Consider the following 26643-nt stretch of genomic DNA (forward strand, 5'->3'; position numbering starts at 1 on the left):
AACTGTCCAGTTTTCTCAACACCTTTTGTTAAAGAGACTGTCCTTTTTCTCATTGGATATTCTAGCTTCCTTTATCTTAGGTTAATTGACGGTATAATCATGGGTTTATTTCTAGGCTCTATTCTGTTCATTCATCTATAGGTCTATTTTTGCATCACTACTATACTGTTTTGATTATAGTGCTTTATACTATAGCTTCAAATCTGGGGTTGTGAGGCCTCCAGTGTTGTTTCTGTTTTCAAGCTTCCTTTGGTTATTTGCCTTAGTGATTTCATACAAATTTTAGGACCATTTGTTCTACTTCTGTGAAAAATGCTGTTGGTATTTTGATAGGGGTTGCATTAAATCTGTAAATTGCTTTGGGTAGTATGGACAATTTAACAAGGTTTGTTCTTCTAATCCATGAGCATGGAATATCTATTTGTTTATATCATCTTTAGTTTCTTTCATCAGTGATGTATAATTTTTAGAGTACAGTTCTTTTGACTCCTTGGTTAAGTTTATTCCTAGATATTTTATCATTTCTGTTGCAATTATAAATAGGATTGTTAATTTCTCTTTCTGCTGTTTCATTATTAGTGTGTAGAAACACAACAGGTTTGCATATTTATCTTGTATCCTGCAACCTTACTGAGTTCATTTATTAGTTCCAGTAGTTTTTTGGTGGAGTCTTCAGGGTTTTCTATATATAGCATCATGTCATCTGCAAATAGTGATGGTTTTAATTCTTCCTTACCAGTCTGAATGCCTTTCATTTCTTTTTGTTGTCTTACTGCTTGTGGCTAGGACTTCTAGTACTGTGTGGAGTAAAAGTGGTAAGAGTGTATATCCTTGTCTTATTCCTGACCTTAGGGGAAAAGCTGTTTTTCACCATTGAGTATGATATAGGCTGTACCTTTTTTCATATATGACCTTTATTATGTTGAGGTATGTTTCCTGTAAACCTACTTTGCTAAGGGTTTTTATCATGAATGAATATTGTACTTTGTCAAATGCTTTTTCTGCATCTTTTGAAATGTTCATATGGTTTTTCTTCCTCTTATTGATGTGGTATATCACATTCATTGATTTGTGAACACTGAACTGCTATTGTATCCCAGGAGGAAGTCCCACTTGATTGTGGCGAATGATTTTTTTGATGTATTGTTGGATTCAGTTTGCAGTATTTTGTTGAGGATTTTTGTATCTGTGTTCAAAAGAGATAATGGTCTGTAGTTCACTTCTTTTTGTGGTGTCTTTATCTGGTTTTGGTATCAGTGTAATGCTGGCCTCAGAATGAATTTGGAAATTTTCCTTCCTCTTGTATTTTTTTTGGAATAGTATGAGAACAGGTATTAATTCTCCTTTAAATATTGGTAGAATTCACCTGTGAAGCTGTCTGAGCCTGGACTTCTGTTTGATGGGAGTTTTTTGATTACTGATTTAATATCCTTGCTAGTAGTTTTTCTGGTCAAATTTTCCATTTCTTCCTGCTTCAGTTTTTGTAGCTTATATGTTTCTAGGAATTTATCCATTCTTCTAGGTTGTCTACTTTGTTGGCATATAATTTTTCACAATACTCTTTTACAATTGTTTGTATTTCTGTGGTGTTGGCTATTTCTCCTCTTTCATTTGTGATTTTGTTTGAGTCCTTTCTCTTTGAGTCTGGCTAGAGCTTTATCAATTTTGTTGATTTCCTTGCCCCCCCCCCCCCCCCCCCGGCAAAGAACCAGCTCCTGGTTTCAGTGATTTGTTCTATTGTAATTTTTGTAGTTTTTTGTTTGTTTGTTGTTGTTTTTTGCGGTTTTGGTTTTATTTTGTTTTAGTTTCTGTATCATTTATTTCTACTCTTATATTCTTCCGTCTGCTGGTTTGGGGGTTTGTTCTTTTTCTAGCTCCTTTAGGTATAAGGTTAGATTGAGATTTTTCTTGCTTCTTGAGGTAGGCCTGTATTGCTCTAAGCTTCCCTCTTAGAACAGCTTTTGCTGCAAACCAAAGATTTTGGACTGTTGCGTTTTCATTTTCTTTTTTTTCTATATAATTTTTTCAATTCTTCTTTAGTTTCTCAGTTGACCCATTAATGGTTTAGTAGGATGTTATTTAACCTCCATGTATTTGTGGTATTTCCAAATTTTTTCTCGTGGTTGATTTCTAGTTTCACAGCATTATGGTCAGAAAAGATGCACGATATGACAGTAGTCTTTTTGAATTTGCCGAGACTTGTTTTGTGGCCTAACATGGGATCTATTCTGGAAAATGTTCCATGTGCACTTGAATGTGTATTTTTCAGTTTGGGGATGGAATGCTCTGATTATATCTTGGATCCATCTGGTCCAATAGGTCATTCAAAGCCATTGTTTCCTTGTTTGTTTGTTTGGGTGACCTACCCATTGATATGAGTGGGGTGTTAAGGTCCTTAACTATTATTGTATTAATATCAATTACTTCTTTTGTGTTTGTTATTAGCTGTTTTATGTTGGGTGTTCCCATGTTAGCATAAATATTGACAGTTGTTATATCTTCCTGTTGGATTGTTCTTCTTACTATTATATAGTCATATAATCCTTCTGCTTCCTCTAGTCTACTATTGTTTCCTCTCTATTGTATCTTTAATTTCAGTTATTGAGTTCCTTCTTTGTTTCTTGTTACAGTCTTTGTTTTAAAGTCTATTTTGTTTGATAACAAGCATTGATACCCTGGTTTTCTTTTCACTTCCATTTGCGTGATAACTGCTTTCCCATCCCTTCACTTTAAATCTGCATGTGTCTTTAGGACTGAAATGAATGTCTTGTAGGCTGCATATAAATGGATCTTGTTTTTTTTTTTTAATGCATTCAGTCACCCTGTCTTTTGAATGGAGCAGTTTTCTCTTTCCATTCAAAGTAATAATTTAAAGATATGTACTTACTGTCAGTTTGTTATTTGTTTATGGTTGTTTTTGTAGTTCTGTTCCTTTCTTCTCTTGCTTTCTTCTCTTGTGTTTTGCTGGCCTTCTTTTGTGATATACTTGGATTCTTTTTTTTTTTTTTTTGCATCGTTATTAGAGGTTTTTGATTTGTGGTTACCATTAGATTTATTTTTAATATCTTATGCATATAGCAGTTTATATTACATTGGTGGTTGCTTAAGTTTGAACCCATTCTAAAAAGCACTAAATTTTTATTCCCCCCTCCCATGCCCAACACATACACATTCTTGAGGCATATGGTATCATACTTTACATCCTTTTATTTTGTGAATCATTTGATTGATTTTTATAGATATACCTGATCTTACTGCTTTTTTGCTCTAGGCTCTACAAGGTTTTATAAGTGAATAATATGCTTTTATTATGCTTATATGTACCTGTGAAATTTTTTCCTTTCCTACTTTTCTTACTCCTGCTTATGGTCATTCCTATCTATTCAGAGAATCCTCTTTAACATTTCTTATAAGGCTGGTTTAGTGATGAATTTCTTTAACTTTTGTTTTTCTGAGACACTATCTACTTTTTTTCTGAATGATAGTCTTGCTGGACAGAGTATTTCCTGTTGTAGGTTTTTTGCTTTCAGTACTTTGAATGCATTCTGCCACTCCCTTCTGGCTGAGGAATGAGCTGATAGCCTTATGAGGTTTACCTTGTATGTAACTGTTTTCTTTTACTGCTTTTAAAATGCTCTCCTTATCACTGCTTTTTGCCATTTTAATTATTATGTGCCTTGGGCTGGAGCTCCTTGGGTTGATTTTGTTGGGGGCTCTCTGCCTCCTGGATCTGGATTTCTATTTCCTTCCCCAGATTCAGGAAGCTTTTAGCTATTATTTCTTCACATAAATTCTCTGCCCCCTTTTCTCTTTCTTCTCCTTCTGAGGTCAGTATATTGTGAATATTATAACAGTTGGTGGTGTCTCTGAGTTCTCTTAACCCATTCTCATTTTTTATAATTCTTTTTTTTCTTTTTCCTGTCCAGTTTGATTGCTTCCCATTACTCTGCCCCCAGGTTGCTGATTCATCCTTCTGCTTTTTCTAGTCTACTGTTTCCCCTCTATCTTAAATTTCAGTTATTGAGTTCTTCATCTCTGTTTGTGTGTGTGTGTGTGTGTGTGTGTGTGTATATATATATATATATATATATATATATATATATATATATATATATATATCTATCTATGTATATGTATCTAGAATATGTATATATTCTATCTCTTTGGTGAGGGTCTTACTGAGATTCTCCATTCTTTCTTCAAGTCTAGTGAGTATCTTTATGACCACTACTTTAAGTATATGTGCTGCCAAAGGGAGCATGATGACCATTACTTTTTAAAATTTTTTTAAAAAAAGATTTTATTTATTTATTTGAGAGAGAACACATGGGTGGCCGGGGGGGGGGGGTGGGGAGGCAGAAGGAGGAGAGCGAATCCTAAGCAGACTCTTCACTGAGCATGGAGCTGGACTCAGGACTCAATCTCATGACCCTGTGACCATTACTTTAATTCTCTATCAAGCATATTGCTTATCTCCATTTCATTTAGCTCTGTTGCTATGACTTTGTCCTATTCATTCATTTGGGACCTATTCCTCTGTCACTTCTCTATGTCTAACTCTTTGTTGATGTCTATGTGTTAAGAAAGTCAGCTAGATTTCCTTCTCTTACAAGTAGTGACTTTGTGAAGAAGAGGTCCTGTAGTGCCCTCCCATGCAATTTCCCCTGTTCACCAGATCCTGGTGCTTCAGGAGTGTCTCCTGTGTCTGTTGCATGCCCCCTACTGTTTTAGCTGTGACGCTTTTGCCTTCAGTCCAGTCATCTTCAGTGGCTCTCTTGCTTGTTGTGGGCAGGGTTTGGTCTCCGTGTTGTTAAGGGGCTAATCTACAGCTGCCTCGGGCTTAAGTTGGGTCAGATAAGATGTTTGCCAGAGATGTAGTCACAAAAAAATGCGTGGTGTTGTCCCTGTGACTCTTTTGTTGTTGGACTGGGCCAGCAGTCAGACCAGATGTCAGCCCAGTCCTGTGGCTGCAGTCAAACTGGTGTGTGTGGTTATCTTCCCTTTTTCCTGGGGCAGGAGTCACTTCGGAGTGGTGGTGGCCCCTTTCTGGACTGCTTGCAGAATGCCACTATTATGGTGCCACTTCAGATGGACTTCTGCCAAGTGAGGCGGATTGGATGGGGTGGATCAGCAGGAAAATGTGGGGTTAGGCAGTGTGGCTAGGAAGCGAAGTGGAGTGATTATGTTGGTTCTTACAGATGTCTGTTTATCTTGGCTAAGGCAGGGGGAGCATGTGAGAGAAATGGTGGCTGGCCGCTCTTGTTCTTGAAGTCTCCTAAAGATCCCTGACCCTCTTGTGTTTGTTCTGAGATTAGTAAACATATCTCCTGCGTGTATATCCCTGGCATTTTTCAAATTGCTGCTTCTGTGCTGTATCTCAGTGGCATTGTTTGTTGTGCCATCTCTTTAAGGGCAGAGATCGTTTCCTCTTGCTGTCCAGCTCTCCCAGAGCTCTGCTCACTGATTTTTAAAGTTCTTGGTGTTAAGCCCCACTGATAGTAAAAACTGACAAAGTTAACTTCCTCTGGTTTTCAAAGCCAGATGTCATGGGATTTGTCTTCTAGTGTGTGTTCCCCATGCCTGGGGTGCCTGAATGGGGTGTGCTCCTTTCTCTTCTCTGTGCTTGTAGTGTCCTTTTCTCCCGAGGTCAGTCTTTTGGCTCAGTTTGGCTCCTGACAATGACTCTGCCCTGCTACTTTTTGTCAGTGTGGTCTCTTCTCTAGATAAGCTGTGGTGAGTCTGTTCTTCCAGTCTTCAGGTAGTTTTCTGGATTATTTATGCTAATGTGGATGTCGTACAGGTGTATTCATGGGACAAGGTGAGCTTAGGCTCCCTTACTCCACCATATTCCCCAGATCTGATTTCATTCTTCTTTAGATGCAAATGTTGCATTGAGTATATATACCACCTCTTCTTTATCCATTCATCTATTGATAAACACTTGGGTTCTTTCCATATCCTGGGTAAATACTGCAATAAACAGACCTCTGTGCATATATCTTTTCAAATTAGCATTTCATTTTCTTTGGGTAAACACCCAGAAATGAAATTACTAATTGTATGGTCTAATTTTAATTTTTTGAGAAAGTTCCATACTGTTTTCCCATAACGACTGCACCAATTTACATTCCCATTAACAGTGCAAAAGGATTCCTTTTTCTCCACATCCTCACCGACACTTGTTATTTCCTGAATTTTTGGTAATAGCCATTCTGACAGGTGTAAGGTGATAGCTCATTGTGGTTTTAATTTGCATTTCCCTGATGTGTTGAGCATCTTTTTATGTGTTGGTCATGTGTGCATCTTTGGTAAAATGTCTATTCAAGTCCTCTGCTCATTTTTAATCAGAATTTTTGTGGTGTTGAGTTATAGAAGTTCTTCATATATTAACCCCTTATTAGATATAACACTTGCAAATATCTGCTCCCATTCAGTAAGTTGCCTTTTAGTTTTGTTGATGATTTTCTTCACTTTACAAAGGCTTTTTAGTTAGATGTAAGCCTAGTTATGATTTTTTTGTTTTTGTTTTCCTTGTCTGGGGAGACAGATCCAGAAAAATATTGGTGAGGTTGATGACCAAGAGTTTACTGCCTATGTATTCTTTTAGAAGGTTTATGGTTTCAGGTCTCATATTTAGGTCTTCAATCTACTTGAATTCTATTTTTGTGTACAATAATAAGAAAGGGGTCCAGTTTCATTCTTTTGCACATAGCTGTCCAGTTTTCCCAACACCATTTATTGAAGAGACTATCTTTTCTACACTTTAAGTTCTTTCCTCCTTCGTTGGTTAATTGCCCATATAGGTGTGGATTTGTTTGTTTCATTGACCTATGTGTCTGTTGTGCCAGTAACAAATTTGTCTGATAACTGTAGCTTTGTAGTGCTTAATAAGGTCTGGGATTGTGATACCTTCAGCTTGTTTTGTTTTTACTCTTTTTTCCTCTCAAGAATCCTTTGGCTATTTTAGGTCTTTTGAGGTTCCATACAGATTTTACAATTACTTGTTTGAATTTTGTTGAAAAATACTATTGGTATTTTGATAGGGATTGCATTGAATCTGTATATTGCTTTGGGTTTTATGGACATTTTAACAATATTCTTCCCATGAGCATGGTATATTTTTCTGTGTGTGTGTGTGTGTGTGTGTGTGTGTGTATGTGTGTGGTCTTCAAATTTTTTCATCATTGTCTCATAGTTTTCAGAGTATAGGTCTTTCTTTCACTTCTTCGATTAAATTAATATCAGTATTCTTTTTCATGCAATTGTAAATGGGGTTGCTTTTAAAATTTCTCTTTCTGCTAGTTCATTATTAGTGTACAGGAATGCAACAGTTTTCTGTGTATTAATTTTCTGTCCTTCAACTTTACTGAATTCATTTATTCTATAGTTTTTGGTGGAGTCTTTAGGGATTTTTATGAATAGGGTTCTGTCATCTGCCAATAGTGACAGTTTCACTTCCTCCTTACCAATGTGGATGACTTTCTAATTTCTGTGGCTAAGATTTCCAATTCTATGTTGGATAAAGTAGTGATCTTGTTCCTAGATAATGAAAATCTGTTCAGAGTTTCTATTTCTTTCTGATTCAATCTTGGAAGATTATATGTTTCTAAGAAACATGTCCTTATCTTGTTCATGATCTCAGAACAAAAGCTTTCAGCTTTTTTTTTTTTTAAGGTGTTTTATTTATTCAATGGACAGAGAGCACAAGCATGGGGAGTAGCAGGCAGGGGAGAGGGAGAAGCAGGCTCCCTGCTGAGCAGAAAGCCCAATGAAGGGCTTGATCCCAGGACCCTGGGATCACCACCTGAGCCGAAGGCAGACACTTAACTGACTGAGCCACCCTGGCACCCAGAGCTTTCAGCTTTTTACCATTGAGTCGCTGAGTCTGTTTTTAGCTGTGTGTTGGCATATATGACCCTTATTCTGTTGTTCCCCTCTATACCTATTTGGTTGAGAGGATTTGTTTTTTGTTTTTTTGTTTTTTAACGGATGTTGAATTTTATTAAATGCTTTTTCTGCATCTATTGAGATGATCACATGATTTTTTTTTTTTTTAATCTCTCATTTCACTAATGTGGTGTATCACGTTGATTGATTTGGGAGGGTGAATCATGTTTGTATCCCTAGAATAAATCTGACTGATTATGGTGAATAATCCTTTTCATATATTGTTCAATTTGGCTTGCTGATATTTTATTGAATTTTAGCATCTATGTTCATCAGGGATATTGGTCTGTAACTTGTAGGTTACTTGTAGGATGTAGGTCTGTAACACTCGTAGTGTCCTTGTCTGGTTTTGGTATGAGGGCAATGCTAGCCTCATAAAATGAAGGTGGAAGCATTGCTTCTATATATAAATATATATAGGAAGTATATATATTTATAATATAAAAATATATAAAATATATATTTATATATATAAAATTTGGGAATAGTTTGACAAGGATAAGTATTCTTCTTTAAATATTTTATAGAATTTTTCTGTGAAGCCATATGATCCTGAACATTTGTTTTCTGAGAGTTTTTTGATTCAATTTCATTAGTAGTAATCAGTCTTTTCAGATTTTCTATTTCTTCCGAATTCAGTCCTGGAAGATTTTGTTTCTAGTAATTGACCCATTTCTTCTAGGTTTTCCAATATGTTGGCATACAGTTTGTCATAGGAGTTGCTTATAATCCTTTGTATTTCTGTAGTGTAGGTTATAACTTCTCTTTTATTTCTGATTTTGAGTCCCTACCCCCCCCCTTTTTTTTTTGGATGACTCTGGCTAAAGTTTATTATTTTGTTTATCTTTTCAAAGAACTAGCTTTTAGTTTCATTGATTCTGTTTTCTTTTGCAGTCTCTATTCATTTATTTCCACTCTGATTTTTATTATTTCCACTCTGCTCTTTTCTTCCTTTTACTAGCTTTGGGCTTTGATCTTTTTCTAGTTCCTTTAGGTGCAAGGGTAGATTGTTTATTAAGATTTTTCTTGTTTCTTGAGGTAGACCTATAGCATTACAAATTCTCCTCTGATAACTGCTTTTGCTGCATCCCAAAGATTTTGAACTATTGTTTCCATTTTCATTTGCATTCAGGTAATTTTTGCCTCTTTGCTTTCTTTGACCCACTGGTTGTTTAGTAGAATGTTTAGCTTCCACGTGTTTTTCCCACCAGTATTTTTCTTGGAATTCTAGTTTCATAGTGCTGTGGTCAGAAAAGATGCTTGATTTCAGTCTCTTGAATTTATCGAAACTTGTTTTGTGGCCTAACATGTGTCTATCCTGGAAAATGTGTCATGCATATTTAAAAAGAATGTGTATTTTGTTTTTTGAGTCAAATGTTTTGTACGTATCTGTAAACACCGCTGTTTCCTTATTGATCTTCTGTCTGGGTGATCTATCCATTGGTCTAAGTGGGGTGTTAATGTTCTCTACTCTTATTGTATTACTGTCAATCTCTCTCTTTATATCTGTTAATGTTTGCTTTATAAATTTAGATGCTCCTAGGTTGGATGCATAGATATTTACAATTGTTATATCCTCTGGTTGTGTTGGTCCCTTCAGCATTATGTAATGGCCATCTTCTTCTCTTGCTACAGTCTGTTTTAAAGTCTATTTTGTCTGATATAAGTACTGCTATCTCATTTTTTATTTTTTGCTTCCATTTGCATGGACTATTTTTTCCATCCCTTCACTGTCAGTCTGTATTTTTTTTTTTTTTTTTTAGTGCTGGAGTCTTTTTTAACAGCATATAGATTTTTTGTTTTTAATCCTTTCATGCACCTTATGTCTTCTGATTAAATGTAAATGGACTTAATGCTTTAAAGTAATTATAGGTAGCTATGTACCTATTGCCATTTTAATAATTGTTTCTGGTTGTTTTTATTGTCAACTGTTCTTTCTTCTCTAGCTCTCCTCTCTTGTGATTTGATGCCTTTCTTTAGTGTTATGTTTAATTCTCTTTATTTTTCTGCGTGTCTACTGTAGATTTTTAGTTTGTGGTTAATATGAGGTTCGTGAATAACTTCCTATATTAAGTTGATCAGGTGGCTTTGAACATACTTTAAAAGACACTGTTTTTACTCCCTGCCCCTTGCCACGTTTTATGTATATAACATTATATTTTACATCTGTTTTGTGTATCTCTTAACTAATTTTTGTATATAATTGATTTTACTACTTTTGTCTTTTTAACATTTATACTAGCTTTGTAAGTATTTGATGTACTACCTTTACTGTATGTTTACTTTAACCAGTGAAATTTTTTTCTTTCGTAATTTTCTTCTAGTTATGGCCTTTTTTTTTCTCCCCCGCACTTAAAGAAGTCCCTTTAACATTCCTTGTAAAGCCAGTTTAGTGGCGATGAACACCTTTAACTTTTGTTTGTCTTGGAAATTCCTTCTCTCCTCCAACTCTGAATGATAAACTTGCTGGGTAGAATATTTTTGGTTGTATGCTTTTTTTTTTTTCAGCACTTTGAATATATCATGCCACTGCTTTCTGGACTGCAAGGTTTCTGCTGAAAAATGAGTTGATAGGCTTATAGGGTTTCCACTGTATGTCAATATTTGCTTTTCTCTTTTAGCTTTTTAAGAGACTCTTTACTAAGTTTTGAGTTTATTATGTGTCCTGTATGGACCTCCTTGTGTTCATATTTGTTTGAAGTGCTGTTTCCAGGAGCTGGATACCTGATCCCTCCCCACATTAGGGAAATTTTCAGGTCTATTTCTTCAAATAAATTTTTTGCCCCTTTTTCTCTCCTCCTTTTGGGATCCCATAATGCAAATTTTAGTACACCTGTTGTTGCCAAGATCCATTAACGTATCCTCATTTTTAAACTTCCCCTTTCTTCTTGCTGTTCAGGTTGGGTTCTTTCCATTACCCTGTGTTCCACATCACTGATATTTTTGTTGGTTTTTGCATCCTCTAATCCGCTGTTGATTCCCTCTAGCATATTTCTCATTTTAGTTATTGTATTCTTCAGCTCTGAATGGTTTTTATATGTTCCCTTTGTTGAAGTTCTCACTGAGTTAATTCATTCTTCTCTCAAGTCTAGTAGTATCTTTACAACCATTACTTTGAACTCTTTATCAGGTAGATTGCTTATTTCTGTTTCATTTAGGTATTCTGAGATTTTTGTCTTGTTTGGGACATAATCTCATTTTGCCTGTCTCTCTGTTTCTATGCTTTACAGAAGTCAGCTATGTTTTCTGGTCTTGAAGGTAGTGGCCCTATGTAGAAGGCATCCTGTAGGGCTCTTCCTGCTGTGACTGGGTTGCAGCTGCTGTGGGAGTGCTGGTGAATTGGGCTGCCTTCCCTTCTCCCAGGGCAGGAGTTGCTCTCAAGGAGTGCTGATCCTGGCTGGGACTGCCTGCCAGATGTGGTGGAGTGGTAGTTGCTTTTGGGAAAATGCCAGTCCTGACTGCATTTAGGTGGAGTTAAGTCCCACTGAATTGCAGAGGTCCCAGAGTTAAGCCCTGATAGTTGTTATGGGGGCTCACCTTCCTGGTGCAGGTCCCCAGGGCTGGGGGGAGGGGGCCCATATGGGACTTGATCCTTTTGTTCCTCATAGATGACCTTTGTAACAGTACTATCCCTCCTGATCGTGGGTTCCCACTGTGTCTGTTTTCTGTCATTTTCACTGTCACTTTCAGAGAGTTGCATTTTATGTAGGTCATGCCTTGATCTGTCTGTAAGAAGAGGTGAGCTCAGGATCCTCCTCCAATACTATTTTCCTAAAATCTCTTTATAGAACTTTTTGATAATCCTTTTTATTTCTGTAGGATAGGTGTTAATTTTCATTCCTACTTTCCTTTCTATTTTAGAAGTTTGATAACTATTTTGTTTTTCTTAGTCTGGCTGAAGGTTTCTCAATTTTGTTGCTCTTTTCAAAGACCCAAGTTTTGGTTTGATTGACTTTTTCTCTTGTTTCTCTATTCTTTATCATATTTATTTCTCCTCTAATCCTTATTATTGCCTTCATTCTGCTGCCTTTGGGTTTAGATTGCTTTTCTTTTTCCATCTCCTTAAGGCATAAAGTTAGGGTATTGATTTGAGATTTATTTTGGTATATGATTTTATATAGTTATATCATACTTAAAAATCCTTTTGACAGATCTCTGCTTTTAGTTTAATGCATTTATATTTTAAGAAATTACTGATAGGGACTTCTGTCATTCTACACCTTGTTTTCTATATGTGATAGATATTTACTTAATTCTTCCATTATTAGTAACTTTGTGGTTTATATTAAATTTATAACAGTCTAGTTGGAATTAACAGCAGCTTACATTCAACAGTATACAAGAACTGCTCCTCTACAATTCTAGCCATTTGCTTTTATGAGATTGTCAAATTTCATTTCACGCACTGTGCCTGATTTGTGTGTTCTCTTGAGTCCCTCTAGTGAATTTTTCAATTACAGTTTTTCAGTTTTAGAATTTGTATTTGACTCCTTTTATAATTTCTATTTGTTGATATTTTCTATTTGGTGATGTGTTGTTCATTTGTTTCCTTTAGTTCCTTTGTCTATAGTTTCCTTTAGCTCTTTGAGTACGTTAAAGACTGTTACAGTCTTTAGCAAGTTGAATTTCTGCCTTAAGGACAGTGTTAACTTCTTTCCTATTTCTTTGTATGCTTTCTAGTTTCTTTGTATGCTTTTTCGAACTAGTCATTCTAAATATTCCAATGTAGCAACTCTGGAAATTGGATTCTGCTCCCTCTCTAGAATTAGTTTTGTTGTTTGGTGTAAGTTGTAGCTATTTAGCGAATTTTCATAACTGTTTTTATAATAATTCTGTTCTTTGTCATGTGTGGTCTGTGAAGTTTGTCTTTCATTAGTTTAGTGGTCAGCTAGTGGTTTGACAGAGCTGTCCTTAAGTGCCTGCAGACAAAAGAAAAAGAAATAAAAGAAACTAGTCCCTTGGGTTTTGTAGATTGACTCTGTTGGGTCACCCCATCAGTATTTTTCCAGGGTGTTTACAACTATGCTCTAGCCTTCACAAGTCTTGCTTAGGCTGGGTGTAAACATCAGAAAGAAGTAAAACCTTAGGGTCTTCTCAGATCTTTTCTGAGGATGTATCCAGATCTGGGTTTTGGCATGTGGCAGCTTTTCAAAGCCTTTATTCCCCAAAGTACTTCACTATCCAGCTTTTCCTTTCATTTGGGCCTCAGCTGTGTGTCTATTGTCTGTCAAAACTGTTAACTTTTGCCTCAGGCAGGAGCATTTCCTTTTCAGTATTTTGGAGAAACACCCTCTGTAGTAATACCCTGAGAAACTTCTGAGTTAGGTGAAACAAAGGTAAACCCCTTGCTTGAATCCTCCCAGTAGCCCTCGGGTCAAAACAAACACTATTCCTTGGGAACAGGAGCATTTTGCCTCCTGTAGAACCAGGTCCGCATACCAGTTACAGGCTACCATTTTTCAAGACCACTCCCTACTGGGGAGGAGGATGGGGAAAGACTAAGATAAAATGCTATTAAGCTATCCATCTGAGCTTCAGTCACTTTTCATTTAAGCTTTCATTTGATTTCTGTTACATTATCTTCCAGTCCTTGAACAATATTGAGTGACAGTTTCTGCCAGTCTTTCTAGTGTTTCTGTGGAAGGGATGGGTCCTTAAGAGTTCCTCATTCTGCCATTTTCATTGCCCATATGCATGCATAATTTTTAATGGAAATAGACACACCAGCATTTGGCTGAATGTGACCTGAGTTTCCTATTATAGTCTGAATGTGTGATGCTTTATTAAAACTTTGTAAATACTTAGACTGTTAGTTATATGATAAAAACACTGAATATATATATTTCAGACATAAGTAGGTAAAAAAGGGAGTATAGAAAAATTCAAAATGACACATACTCCTGAATTGTATAAGGGAACTTGGGGGCTAGCATGAACATACTAGTACCCTTGTAGTGTGACTACTATGCTCCCCCTTTTCCCACTATTAGAAAAAATTCTATTAGAAAAATTATTAGTTTGTCCCAATACAGCTTCTTGCTAGAGTATGAAAAGCCTCTTGTTTTAATATTTTAAATTAAATGTTAATGAGCTCTGAGGAACATTGTCTCCAAAAGTCCATTCAAATGTTTTGTTGCTAGATGCTCTAGTTAATGTTTGCCTTTACCAGTACTTCTTAAAACACAATGTTTACTGTCTTTGATCTCAAAATAATACGTCATGCCTTATTTAGAAATAACTACTCCCTTCACGAACCCTTAGGGAGGTTCTCCTAAATAGCAAGAAAGGGAATACTTGTCGAGCTCTACAGTAATAAGATCTAATCTCCCCAAATCACCATGCTTGCTGAATTAATTGACAAGGCATATTACTTTATACGCAAAAGAAAACTATAGTAAACACACAACACTACTGGGCTTGCTCATGTGAATATCTGATGCAAGGAACAGTATGCTGAGCGAAATGCAACATTTTATTCATCAGATGTTGTTAGAAATTAAACTCTTTTAGATGGAATTTTATGTTAAGATTTTTTCCTCTAAGTAGGAAAACAATTCTTTTTATTCTAACTGAAGACTGTTCAACATATTATCAGTTTTTAAGGGAGCCTTCAGTGTAGTAAATCTGGTTGAAAAGTGACATTGGAGGTACAGCATACCAGATAAGGCTTTTTCAATTTAATTTGTCTGGCAAAGGGAAAAATAGCCTGTATTTCATACGTGATTTTCCATATGCTAAATTGTGAAAGGAAACTATATTTGAACCACTTTTTGTAGTTTTGCCTATAGCACTTTCCAACAACTTGTCTTGAGGCAGTTTATTTCCCTCTAGAATCACTTCCCTCATGCAACAACAGTCTACAGAAAAGTGACAGCTCTCTAGCTATAAAATGCTAAAGAACTGTTTTTGTTGTAGGCATATAATTACGGAGAGGAAATTACATAATACAGGCTACAAAACTTTTACTAATCTAGAATAGGGAAGTTCTCCTTACCTTGGTCATTGTCTGACTTTGGTCATGACTGAACACTATTAAAGCTTTATAGACAAACTAAATGTATGTCGTTGAATAACAACTTTGAGCCTTAAGGGGACAAACAAAAATAATAAAGATGTGTTTACATGTAAAATTTGGTTTCAGACTCCAGTTGTAATGCCTGTTCTGAATGAACCTTAGAAAATGTAAAAATACTTGATGGATTTACATTTACAGGTCAAGTGCTACCTAGGGACAGGCATTAAACAAATGATCAGGATCACTTAATGCTTTTCCATAAATGCCATTCCAGTACTAAATTTATCACACTTTGAACAGGAACTAGGGGACTTAATGTGCTTTTTAATAATAGATTTGGGAATATGTGGTAAGGTGAACACAGTTCTAAATTATTATGCAATTTTCATTGAATATCCTGTTTTGACAAGATAACTTATTGCTGGCACACATGGTGCCCTGGAACTTAGCTTCATAAGCCCCTGTAGGATTTTATATTTCCCATTCTTTATTGAATTTCATAAAGGTATAATATATAAATAAATTCAGTAGATGTACACTTGGTTCCTGTTAGAGACTGTACACCTGAAACTCCTAACAAAGTTCTCCATGCTCTATTTAAATCTTAATGAAAATTAGATTAACAAAACCTTTAAAAAAAAAAAAAAGGAAAAAGAAAAAAAAAGTTTATTGAACTGTGTTTTTAAATTCCTCTTTAGCACCACAAAAAATAAAAACTCAGGTTTGAGAGTTCGGAAGCCCAGTTATAAGCTCTGTTTTTCTATTCTTTTTGGCTTTCAGCCTCTAATACTTCTGTGAGCCAGACAAAATTTGTATTTCCTGTCTAATTTACAGGGTTGCTGTAAAGAAAAAAAAAATAACATATGCAAAAGTGCTTTATAAACTAAAAGAGGATACACAAACATAATAATGTTTAGACTCCTATATTTGGTTTTTAAGAAAGCTTCACTGTGTATAGGATAATTTTTATCTGGATTCAGGAATGAAGTTTTGATGGCAGACTTTTTCCATATAACACACGGGGAAAATGGCCATCATGGCTTAGTTTGGCAGTTACAAGTCTGGATTCCTGGGTGACCCTTCTAAAGTTAGGAATTAATTTTTAGTTCTGGTGTGTTGCTTCCATCACCTGATGCCTTCACGGTTATTAATTTAGTCCTGTTTGCTTTAAAATTTACGTCCTGGGAAAAACCTCCATTTCCTAGGTTAGGCTTCCAAGTTGTAGGCACTGTTCATCCAGCTCCCTGTCTCTTTATCTAATTGTGATTAATAAAAACAAAACATTTGTAACCATACACACATCCTTTATACTGAAATGACAATAAGTATAATTTTTTCAGTATGTGACATATTTTCATGCATATACCTTACCTCTGTACAACCTTAAGGATTCTTTAACATATATTTCATAGTTTTCCCTTACTAACATTGTGGTTTTATTTACTAATGAGTGAACAGTTCTAACACATGAATTTATAATTACATTGTCATTTATTTCAGTCCTATAGCATATACTAAATATAATATGCTTGAAAACACTTCAGTATTTACTTTGTTGTTTCCAATGCTAATATGAAATTTAATCATCCACTTCTATAAATTAAATTCACTAGGAAAACACATTTCAAAAATTATACAAGAATAAGCTAGAATTATCACAATCAACATGGAAATGAACTCAAGAATTCAAACTATATCTCAGGAACACTTTATCTTCACGGAAAACATTCACTTTATGCAAATCCCACTTGGCTTCATTTAATTAAAAAGCTGAAAAAGAAAGAAAATTATATGCTGAAAATAAGGAAAACACAATATGCTTTTAATTCATTCTAAAACAGTACATGTAAATAGCATACAAAAATGTCATAATTATATTAATTCATCCCATTCTAATTTTTTATCAGGGCAATTTCTCTAAACTAGTTCCTGGAATGGGGTCAACACTTGTGGTGAGAATAGGCCAGGGGTGGGAGAGGACGCTGATAAGAACTTGAACTAGCGGTGTTTAAGTTTGGGTAAAATACCCTATTTCTTGTGAGCCACATTCATTGCTGCTTAGAGCAGTAGTTAAACCAGCATTTAAGCTGGCAATGCAAGTAAGAGGAACAAAAAATATGGATTAAAACAAAGATTTGAAGTGGGTCATTTCAATGTCCTAAAAAAAAAAATTTCTTCAATCTATAATTCATTCACTTATATAAAATAACTAAAGGCTTGATGTTTTTAAATGAAATCTATAGCTAAAATAGATTGTACAACCAAAAAGAATGTATATATCAGTCGTGAGTGTCCTCAGATTGAGTACATTAAGTATCTGTACACAGATAAAAGTAAAAGGGAGCTATTTTTCTTAACTTCCCTAAGCAAAGTTTTTAATCTATGAACAGAAATAGAAGTTGTAAGGTGGTAAGTCAATTTAAATAACATTTACTAAGTTTCTGCTGATATTTGTACCTTTTTCTAACATGTGCATGTGGCAAGGTTGGTTTTTTGTTTGTTTGTTTTTTGTTTTTTGTCTTGACAATATAACTTTGCAGGACAACCAGAGACAAACCATGTTTTAACCAAATATTGAAACAAAAAAGAAATTAATTGCTGCTATAGTTGGAAAGCCACGTAGTTGGAAAACTGTTAAGTTTTGTAAGTTTAATACCTGGATGTTTAAATCCAAATATCCTAGGAATATATTTCTTTGTCTTTCTGAACCTCGGTTTCCTCATTAGTGAAAAGAATGTTTGTTTGGCTGATCTCCAAAGTTCTTTACAGTGCTCCTATTTTATCAACCTAGTGATCCTAGTGACACTGTGTGCTAAAAGTAAACACGTATTTAAAAATACTTAAAATGTTATATAATAAAAATACAATATATAAATTATAAAATAAAAAGGCTATACAAACTACAATAAGTACTCCATTTCTGAGGAATTATTAAAGGCTAGAAATCACGTGCTGATCCCCCGATGTAACAAGACCTTGCTTCTATTTTTCAAAATAACTAGTTATGACTGAGGTCCTGCAAGGGTAACCATCTTCATGAAGAAGTGTGTCAGCAGTAAGCAGTGGCTGCTGTTCAGTCCACATTACCCTTAACACAGATGGCAGTGCACCGAGACGTGTCCTTTGTAGATGAACTCTGGCATTTTCTGCCTTTAGTTTTAAGCTTCCCCTAAAGATCAAAGCTAACTGAAGAATAAGGGTTAATGACAAAAAGAAAACTTGTTCATAAAATACTTCACACTTAAAGTTGAAAAATTATGACTTAAGGAGACTGAGAATTTGTAGGGTTTATTTTTTGAACAACTGGTCTAAAGATTTCTAGCTGTGTGCACTACAGATCACCTTTTACCATCACTAAAAATATTATACCATAAAAGCAGAAACAGTAATATGACCCTCATGATCATTTTATACTTCCTCACTTTTTGGAGCTAGAAAAGTCAAAAGATTCTATGATTTTTAGATGTTGTTAAATTCACAAAATAAAAGGATCTCTGTATCTTCTTCTTATTAAAAAAATTAAGAATCCTTAGTTACCGCACTACTGGTTCACGCTAGGGATTTTTCAAAAATACTTATTTTTTAAAACTGTTAAAACAATCTTTAGTTTATATTTTATTATGCAATGATAAATATATATTTTATCTAGAACTGATCCTATTGTCTTACAATAAAGGATATGTTTAACAGACTACTTCCTGTTCTTTTATATTTAAAATCTTTTTCATAAAAAGTTAAAAACTTTATAAGTGTGTGTTCAAGACATTGGAAAGATTGAAGTGTGTCAAAAATGTTTTGTTAAAATCTTTCTTAGAAAAGCATAAACTATTGTTCTCTAGGTAATCATTCAGTATTAATACTAAACATCCAAGGTCCATTCCAGTATGAATGTTTTATATGGATTTCATCACTCGAGATTAGTCCCTCATTCCTATCTGTCAGGTTCTGACATGATTTTTTCTTTTCACATTTACCTGTCTAGTAATTTTGATGTATAATGTTAACAGTTCTCCAATATTTATGTTTCTAATAGTGCTTGGATAGCATCTTTCCTAGTAATGCTTATTGTAAAAATGTATGAAAACACTTTTATAACATGAAAACTGTTGAATACCAAAAACCAAATGTACTCCTCTTACTTGGAATGTATTTTTCAGTGTTGTGGTTGGGTTCCTCAGAGAGGGAGCAGCTGCCTTGGGTGCCACCATCAACTTCTGTCTGGACTCCCCTCTACCCTCTGTCATGAATGATTCTCTTCACAGGCCATGGTAGCATGTACATGTGTAATACTACTGGAACTAGCTTAATTTGAAGTAAATGTATGTATGGTCAACTGACTCACGTAGCAATAGAAGATGGAGGCTACATGGCAAGTCTAGAGAATTATACACAGAAAGATTGGAGAGCAGACTAGAACCAGCATGAATATGCCCTAGAAACTCCCACTTTTTCTAGCTTGATGGGATGCAACTATTCCCTTCTGGTCCGTGTAATTTGATTACTGCTTAAAGTACATCAGGGATGCAGAGGGGCACTGTGTATACAAAGAAGGAACGGGATGAAGATCTTCAAAAACCTGCAAGTTTGGTTCTTTCCTAATTACTCCCTCATACTAACAAACACTCAGGATTTACATAAAACTGCAGTCCTTGACTTGCAGAGAAGTGATGTTTCAGAAGTCTGTAGCAAGGTTATTATTTGAAATTCCAAGTAAGTTTTTCTAGAGAAACATTATTTAAAATGGTAGTTATTTCCTCCAACTTGAGCCAAAAAGTGTCTCAATCAGTATGCAGCAAAGATTTACTGCCCATGTCTGTGTACAATTGTGTATAGAGGGTGTTGTAAGGCACGTAATGACTGAAAGTCATGGCCATTAGGTTTCTTTCCTAGAGGAGAGTAAGACCTGGACACAATTAAGTATAACACAGACATACTTGATATAATGGCAAGCCCAAGTGTTTGTTAGAGGAATTGAAACACAAGCAAACAAAGCAAACTCTGACTTTGAAAACAAGTTAAATAAAGGGACGGTAGCCTAGGCTACAGGAGCTGAGTGAAAAAAGGTGCCCAAGAATGAAAATTATTAGTACATGTTTAGTACAGGGAGTATGTTCAGTATGAGGAGTCCATACGCTTTCTGTAAAAGGCCTAGAAGTGAATACATACTGTGGGCTATAAGTCTCTGTTGAAACCACTCAACTAAGCCATTGTAGAATGAGAAAAGACCTCTGGATTTGGTTACTGGAGACCCATATTGTATGTAAAGTATGTTTATTTCTTCTTTCTTCCTGTTAAAAGTCTAAAGAGGCATCAAACAGTGGCTTGCATTTTGTTTTTACTTAAACTAATTATCTGTTGGTATTTTTAAAAAAGTGTGTGTACACAGTGCTCTTGAATGCATGAATTCTGTCCAACTGGGAGCTGCTTAAATTCTCCGAGCACTTCATCTGGACAGAATTTTCTTGTGTACTGTACTTTCTATTCTCAAACTGGGGAAGAGTCAGGGAGACCTAATGGTGACATGACACTCTGTCTTATAGAAATCATTTATGTGATTAAGGGGCAGTTGATCAGATTTCATTTTGGTATTGAAAAGAAAGTGTGGAAGGGAGGAAAAGCCTTGCTTCTTTACTCAGCATGGATCGTCCACTAGTTGAATTGTTCAATTGGCCTTGCAGTTAGTGGCACTCAATGATTCACTGTTCTTAGGGTTTTCTTAACCTTTACTTTATATTCATAAATGGTCTAAGGGGATGCAAATACATTATGGCTGTTAGCCAGTCCTCTTTAGCCTGAAGATTACTGAACCCAGGAAAATTTTAAGTCTGAAGTCAACAGTCCAAAAAAGGCCTAGAGAAATTGAAGACTTCATCAGGAGAAGGGAATGAGATCTTTGGGTATGGAAACTTTTCTGTATCTGTGGTTACACACGGCAACAGCTGTCAGGTCTCATTACTGCTAAGGCCACTTCTCTACACAGCCTAAACTGAGGGACTTACTAAAGCTTTCATAGCATGGTTATTAGTAATTAGGCATGATCAGGAAGGTGGATACTATGTCTGGAGGAAAAAGAATAATAAAGCTAGTGTGTGGAATAAGGTTGAGGGATAGGTGAAGAAGAAAGTCTTAGTTCACAGGAGTCTTTTAGATTCTGTTTTCAATGGGTTGCTGAATGGTGGAGTTTCTGTCAGAGTAAGAAAGTTGTATTGTCAAGATGGAACTCACCCTCTAGAGCTATTTTTGTGTATGTTCAGACTAGGTGTTGTGAGGTTGGAGGGGTTGGAATGAGCAGTACAACACGTAAAAGGAAAACAAAAACAAAAAACCCGACTTTTCTACAGAAATTATTTTATATAGTTTCCTAGTATCTATTTCTGAAATTATCAAATGCTGAAAAAAAAATCTTAGTACATACTTTTAAAAGACTTGTATTTTGTTTTATCATCTTGGAAATTAAAATTTATACTGTTAGTGGAAAAAGACGGGACTACATTTGTCCTAGGCAGAATGAAATGTATTTGTCATTTTAGTTCTGCTTTCCTCCCTAAAATAATGAGAGAGAAGTAACTGAATGAAATTATATATTGTTTATGGAGTGGAGTGCATATGTATACATGGGGGTATTTAAAAAACCTGTCAAATGCTTAATTCCATGGGTCAAAGTCTATTGCAGACATCTGTCTCCCAGGGCTTATCTCTAAAGCATAATACAACAGCCTAAGACTGGAATGTAGGGTCTCACAGTTAGAAGGTACCTTGTATCTGTAAAACAACAGTTTGCTACAACTTGTCTTACGTATGAGAGAAATATTATGGTCTTTATTTGAAAGATGAGGAAAACTGAGGCTCAGAGAAGATTAAAAGACTTGCCTGAGGTTATAGTTTTAAAGTGCCATGGTCCAAATCACATCTTCTCACTCAAAGTCCAGATCACTTTCCAATACACCACAGTGAAATACAACAATATGGAAAAAATAGTCCTTAAGATTCAATTTCCATTTGCAAAATATTATTACAAGATTTAGCACTGTATTCTTTATCTAGATAAGATAGGGGCCAGACAATGGTGCCTTTAGAGCATTGCAGCTCTTCTCCGAATCCTCTCTAAATCTTCGGTCCTTTATGTCATTCTTCAAAGCTAGAACTCAGCAGGAGAAAGACAATCCCAGTGAAATTCTTATCAGTGATATGTATTGTGGGTTGATCACCACAGCATTTCGATATTATTTTTCTATTTGTACAGCTCAAGAGTATACTTAATATCTTCTCTACAGATGAAAGATCTACATGTAAGATCTAGAAATGAATGTGAAATTGCTATACTGTATACCCTGCGATTTTTTTTGCCTTGCTAGGCTTGTTCACTATCACACTTTTCTCAAAATTCATGAATGTCTCTCATTTCTAGCTGTTATTCTGTACTTTCCATTACTGAATGTCATTCCATTTTTTTTTTTACTATCTCTCAAAATAGCCAAAGACATCAGAAATTAAAAGTATTTTTTTAAAGACGATAGAAAATAGTTTCTATGTCCATTATAAGCTTAATTAAAATATATTTTTATTATTTGATGCCAGCCAGCTAAGAATCAATCTGATTTTGCAATAAGTATCTTTATAGCTCAGGTTTCTGGAATAATTCTCTTTCCACACACCACACATCCCTTTGGGTATGTGGAATAACCTGACAACTCCATGAGGTGTCATTTGATGTGAATTCCATCTTCTGGAGTTCTACAATGTGGCAAACCAGTACTCTTCTTTTCACTGTGTCTATCTTAATGGTTCCTGTTGCATTTAAATAATAAATAAAAAATGTTTTTGAGTTAAATAGTCAATTAATATGAGCACCTACTATGCGCACAGCACTTTGGAAATACAAAAAGGTATCTTCAAAGACTCTTCTCTAAAATATCTCACAATATTACAGAATGAAAATGACTTTAATACATAAAACACTTACGTATGAATGCTTATGAACAATGTAATGAAGTAAAGTGCTGAACAAAAATGTAATGAAGATGCTGAAGTTGAAGGGCTTGTACAGGTTAAGGAGGTGAAGTAAATATCTACTGAGAACCTCCCTACATTTCAGGCATTACAAAGCGATCAGATAATTTATCCTCACAGAATCTGAGACAGGTGTTATACCAAGTTTACAAATGAAGAAAGAAGCTCAACAAAGTTAAAGATCTTGGCAAAAGACAGCGAAATAACATGAGACAAACCTAACAACTGAGCCTGTCTGCAACCCCATAAATAAACTAAAACACGATTTTCGAAGTGAAGAAAAATGAGACCCAGAACTTAAGTAACTAATTCCAAGTCCCAAAGTTAGTGGAGAGGATCTAAGATTCAAACTCAGACTTGTGTGACTGCAGAGCTAGAGTTCTTAATTACAAAATTGTATACTGAACTTGAACTCAACTCTTCTGACTGTAAATCTTATTTTTCCATTCTGCTACTCTGTCTTGCTAAGAAAACCAAATCAACTAAAGAGTTTTATAAATAGGAAGCAAAGTGATAGAATTAATAGAGAAATGTTTCATGTTATTTTTTATTATTATTTTTTACTAAAGTAGAGACATGGGTCAGAAGTACTTTTACAGAAATTTTTTGAATTTTTGTAGGTCAAGTGCATCAGTGGGAAAAAAAAACAAGAAATTACCCCTAAGTAAAGACTATCGTGTATTGCTACTAGCTCTTTGCTTTTCTTTGAAAATGGGACAAACCTAAAGTTAAGTCAATCTTTATTTAATACACAAAATGAAAGCAGTGCTACCACTGGAATAAAGTTTCTTTTTTGAACTATGGCTCAGATGGTAATTACACCAAATTTTTAATAATCTTGATATTTCACTGGTAGTTTCAAGGGACTCGGGAGCCCAATTAAGTTCATCAAAAGGTTCAGGGACAATCTGTTCTTCACTCAACTGAATCATGCAAATATAAAAGTTACTTAATCATCAGTGTAAAGAAAATCCTACTTAGAAAAGTAAATTAAATGAGTTTGAAATATTTACAGCTATCTGAATTAAGGATAATAAAGCATCTAACATTTATTGAGTAATTAATACTATGTGTTATTTACCACGTACTTGGCGATGTGGTAAGTAACTTACATGCATTCTCTCATGTGATACTTATAATAGTCAAATGAAGTATGTAATTTTTTTTTTCCATTTACAAATGAGAAAACCAGTGTTTAGAAGAAGCAAGTAACTTGTCCAAGGTCACACAGTAACAGATCAGGAGGGGTCTGTTTTGTTTTGTTTTTAGATCAGGAATTTAAATCCAGCAAGTTCGATTATTGAAACCTAAGAGAGAATCTGGGAGAATTCAGTGATGGCACGAAACCTATTGACACTGTAGGAAAAGCACCCTTAAAACTAAAATGTGGGAGAGATTTAAGGAAATAGGATAAATATTTCAAGCAGACATTTATCCCTTTCAATAGTTACAAAGATCAACAAAAATAATAGTATGAAGTACCGAGACAATATAATGTAGAACATAAATGTTTAAGGTTTTGTGAGGCTTAAGATTAAAATAAAAATAAAACACATAAAGATCATCACACAGAAGAAATTAAAGGCTGTAGATTAAACAGAATTAAAAATTCTGAGAAATAAAAATTTAGAACTATGTCCAAGACCTTTAAACTATCAGTAGTATTTCTTGATACAAAAGTTATAATTCACAGAAATTTAAAAGGAAGAAATCGAAGGCCACAAAAGGCTAAGGCATTACACCCAAGAAAGTACTTCGGCACTGGAGCTGAAGTCCCTGGCTACAGGTGATTTTTAAATTAGTATATGGTATTATGTTCCCATGTGCATTTTCACTAAGGGATAGCTCAACAGTTTTATCCAAAGTACAGGTATTATCTAAAGCCGGCAGAAGGGGGAAGTTTTTTCAATCTTTTTAAAGGAAAAAATGTGTTTGTCCTTGCAGTTCATTTCAAAGTCAAGGATATGGTCTTGGACGAGAAACTATTCTTCTTTTCTTTTGCAAGCCTACTTCAGTGTATGTCTGCTGCAAATGATTGCACTAACTTAGCTCTTGGTCCCCGGGGTTAATAGTAGAGCCTAATTCTCTGTAAAGACAGATATCCACAAATGTCTTGTCAGAAGTACTCAGGCCAGCACATGCCTTCTGGAATGTTTTGCATGTTTTCCCTTTCCTATAATGATGGTGTCCTATATCTCATTCTCTCATTCCTTACAAACTGCCTTTATCTGAGATGAGCAAAGCTGATTTTTTCTCTTTTAATCAAATGCTCTAATGATTGTGCCACAGAAACACACTTCTGGGAATGCAAACCATTTGAGAATGTGGTGCTATGTTACATTCATAATTGACCACGCTTCTCGGGCACAATAATTCCGTGGGAAGAGATATCTTTTTCTTTACCAATATCTCACATTTCCACTTCTCAGAATTATTTCTCTCTCCCACTCTTTCATTTATTACCTCCCTCACTCTTGCTTGTGCTATCATCTTTACTTTTTCTCCAGTAAACTAGTCGTATAGATGTGTATTTCCCCCCTGTTCTGTCAGGTTTTTAGGATTTAGCTCAGGATTTATCCAAATCTCTGACGTGTAATCTCTGCAGACCTTTTAGCAGCACTTGCTTTTGATGTTTATCATCTATTTATTACATTCACAAGACAACTGATTAAAATTTCTGAGAAAATAAAAAGTAATTTAAAAGGAAAATGATGCAGTGCAAAAATAATTATAATAAAAACCCAAGCAAGATCTACCACAACTAAGGTAACTTTAGCATAAATCCATGTGCTAGACTAATTAAAGTAGAAAACTTGTCAAACGTAAAATTCGTATTTTGGGGGGTGCATACTGATTCCCTGTATTTTGTTAGTTCTGAGAGATGCATTTATGTAAATGTCATGGGAGGAAACCTATATCCTATATAAACCTGACGAAGCCAAAGAATTTGAATGTGAATGATTGGATGGACAGACAAAACAAGAGAAAAAGAAATGTGATGAATTCCACAAAGCTAAAACCCACCGTATTATACGTACATATATAATACATATGTTATATGTATCTGTAAAATGAAACTCCACTCTGCCTGTAAGGCCCTGTGCCTTATAGGTCCTGTGCAAAGTCTGAGCTGAACGCATGGCAGGTGCTCAAAGACTTGCTTAACTGAGTTTAAAATCACTCGGCAAACGAGTTAGCTACTTCATATTAGCCTTTAAATATACATTAACCAATGATATCGTTTATTAGTTAAAAATAAAAACATTCACATTAGTATAATGATATTACCTATAAGGATAGCCGTGGTATTTGGAACGAAATATTGAAAGTAGAAAACTGAAGAAGAAGACCACCAGGCCTAATCCCACTAGGCAAATTACTAGAAAGACACAGAAAATGCCATTAGTGTCTAGATACATGGAACCCAAATGCATATGTTTTTTAAATGCATTCAATTAATAACAGTATACTTACATTTCAATAGTTCATGGCACATACAGGCACAACAAACCAGATAATCCAAAATACAATGTATTCATTATTTTCCACATTCTTCTCAATGAAAATGTACTATTTGGGGTATGAAAACAAAAGTGACTGATCTAAGTCTTCTGGTGCTTTTCTTCTCTTACAGAGTTCCTACAAATACTAAAATGCCTCAGAGGGATCAA

The 26643-nt window shown here is 35.1% G+C and overlaps 1 protein-coding gene across 2 annotated transcripts in view; it reads right to left on the bottom strand.

Moving 5' to 3' along the window:
• Positions 1-15869: 15869 nt before the first annotated feature.
• TUSC3 (tumor suppressor candidate 3) overlaps positions 15870-26643 on the bottom strand; it is a 227446-nt gene continuing 216672 nt past the window's right edge. Inside the window, exons 9-11 of one of the 2 annotated variants that reach the window (XM_045810880.2) lie at positions 26261-26351; positions 21833-21895; positions 15870-16732 (exon numbers count right to left, since the gene is read on the bottom strand). In XM_045810880.2, coding sequence (XP_045666836.1) covers positions 21877-21895; positions 26261-26351 — 110 coding nt within the window. In that variant the 3' untranslated portion in view covers positions 15870-16732; positions 21833-21876. The remainder of the gene's footprint in view (positions 16733-21832; positions 21896-26260; positions 26352-26643) is intronic. The other variant, XM_045810881.2, reaches the window with a different exon arrangement.

The sequence above is a fragment of the Ursus americanus genome, chromosome 27 (genome assembly GCF_024610735.1).
Source record: "Ursus americanus isolate L20-20 chromosome 27, mUrsAme1.1.p, whole genome shotgun sequence".
Classification (NCBI taxonomy): domain Eukaryota; kingdom Metazoa; phylum Chordata; class Mammalia; order Carnivora; family Ursidae; genus Ursus; species Ursus americanus.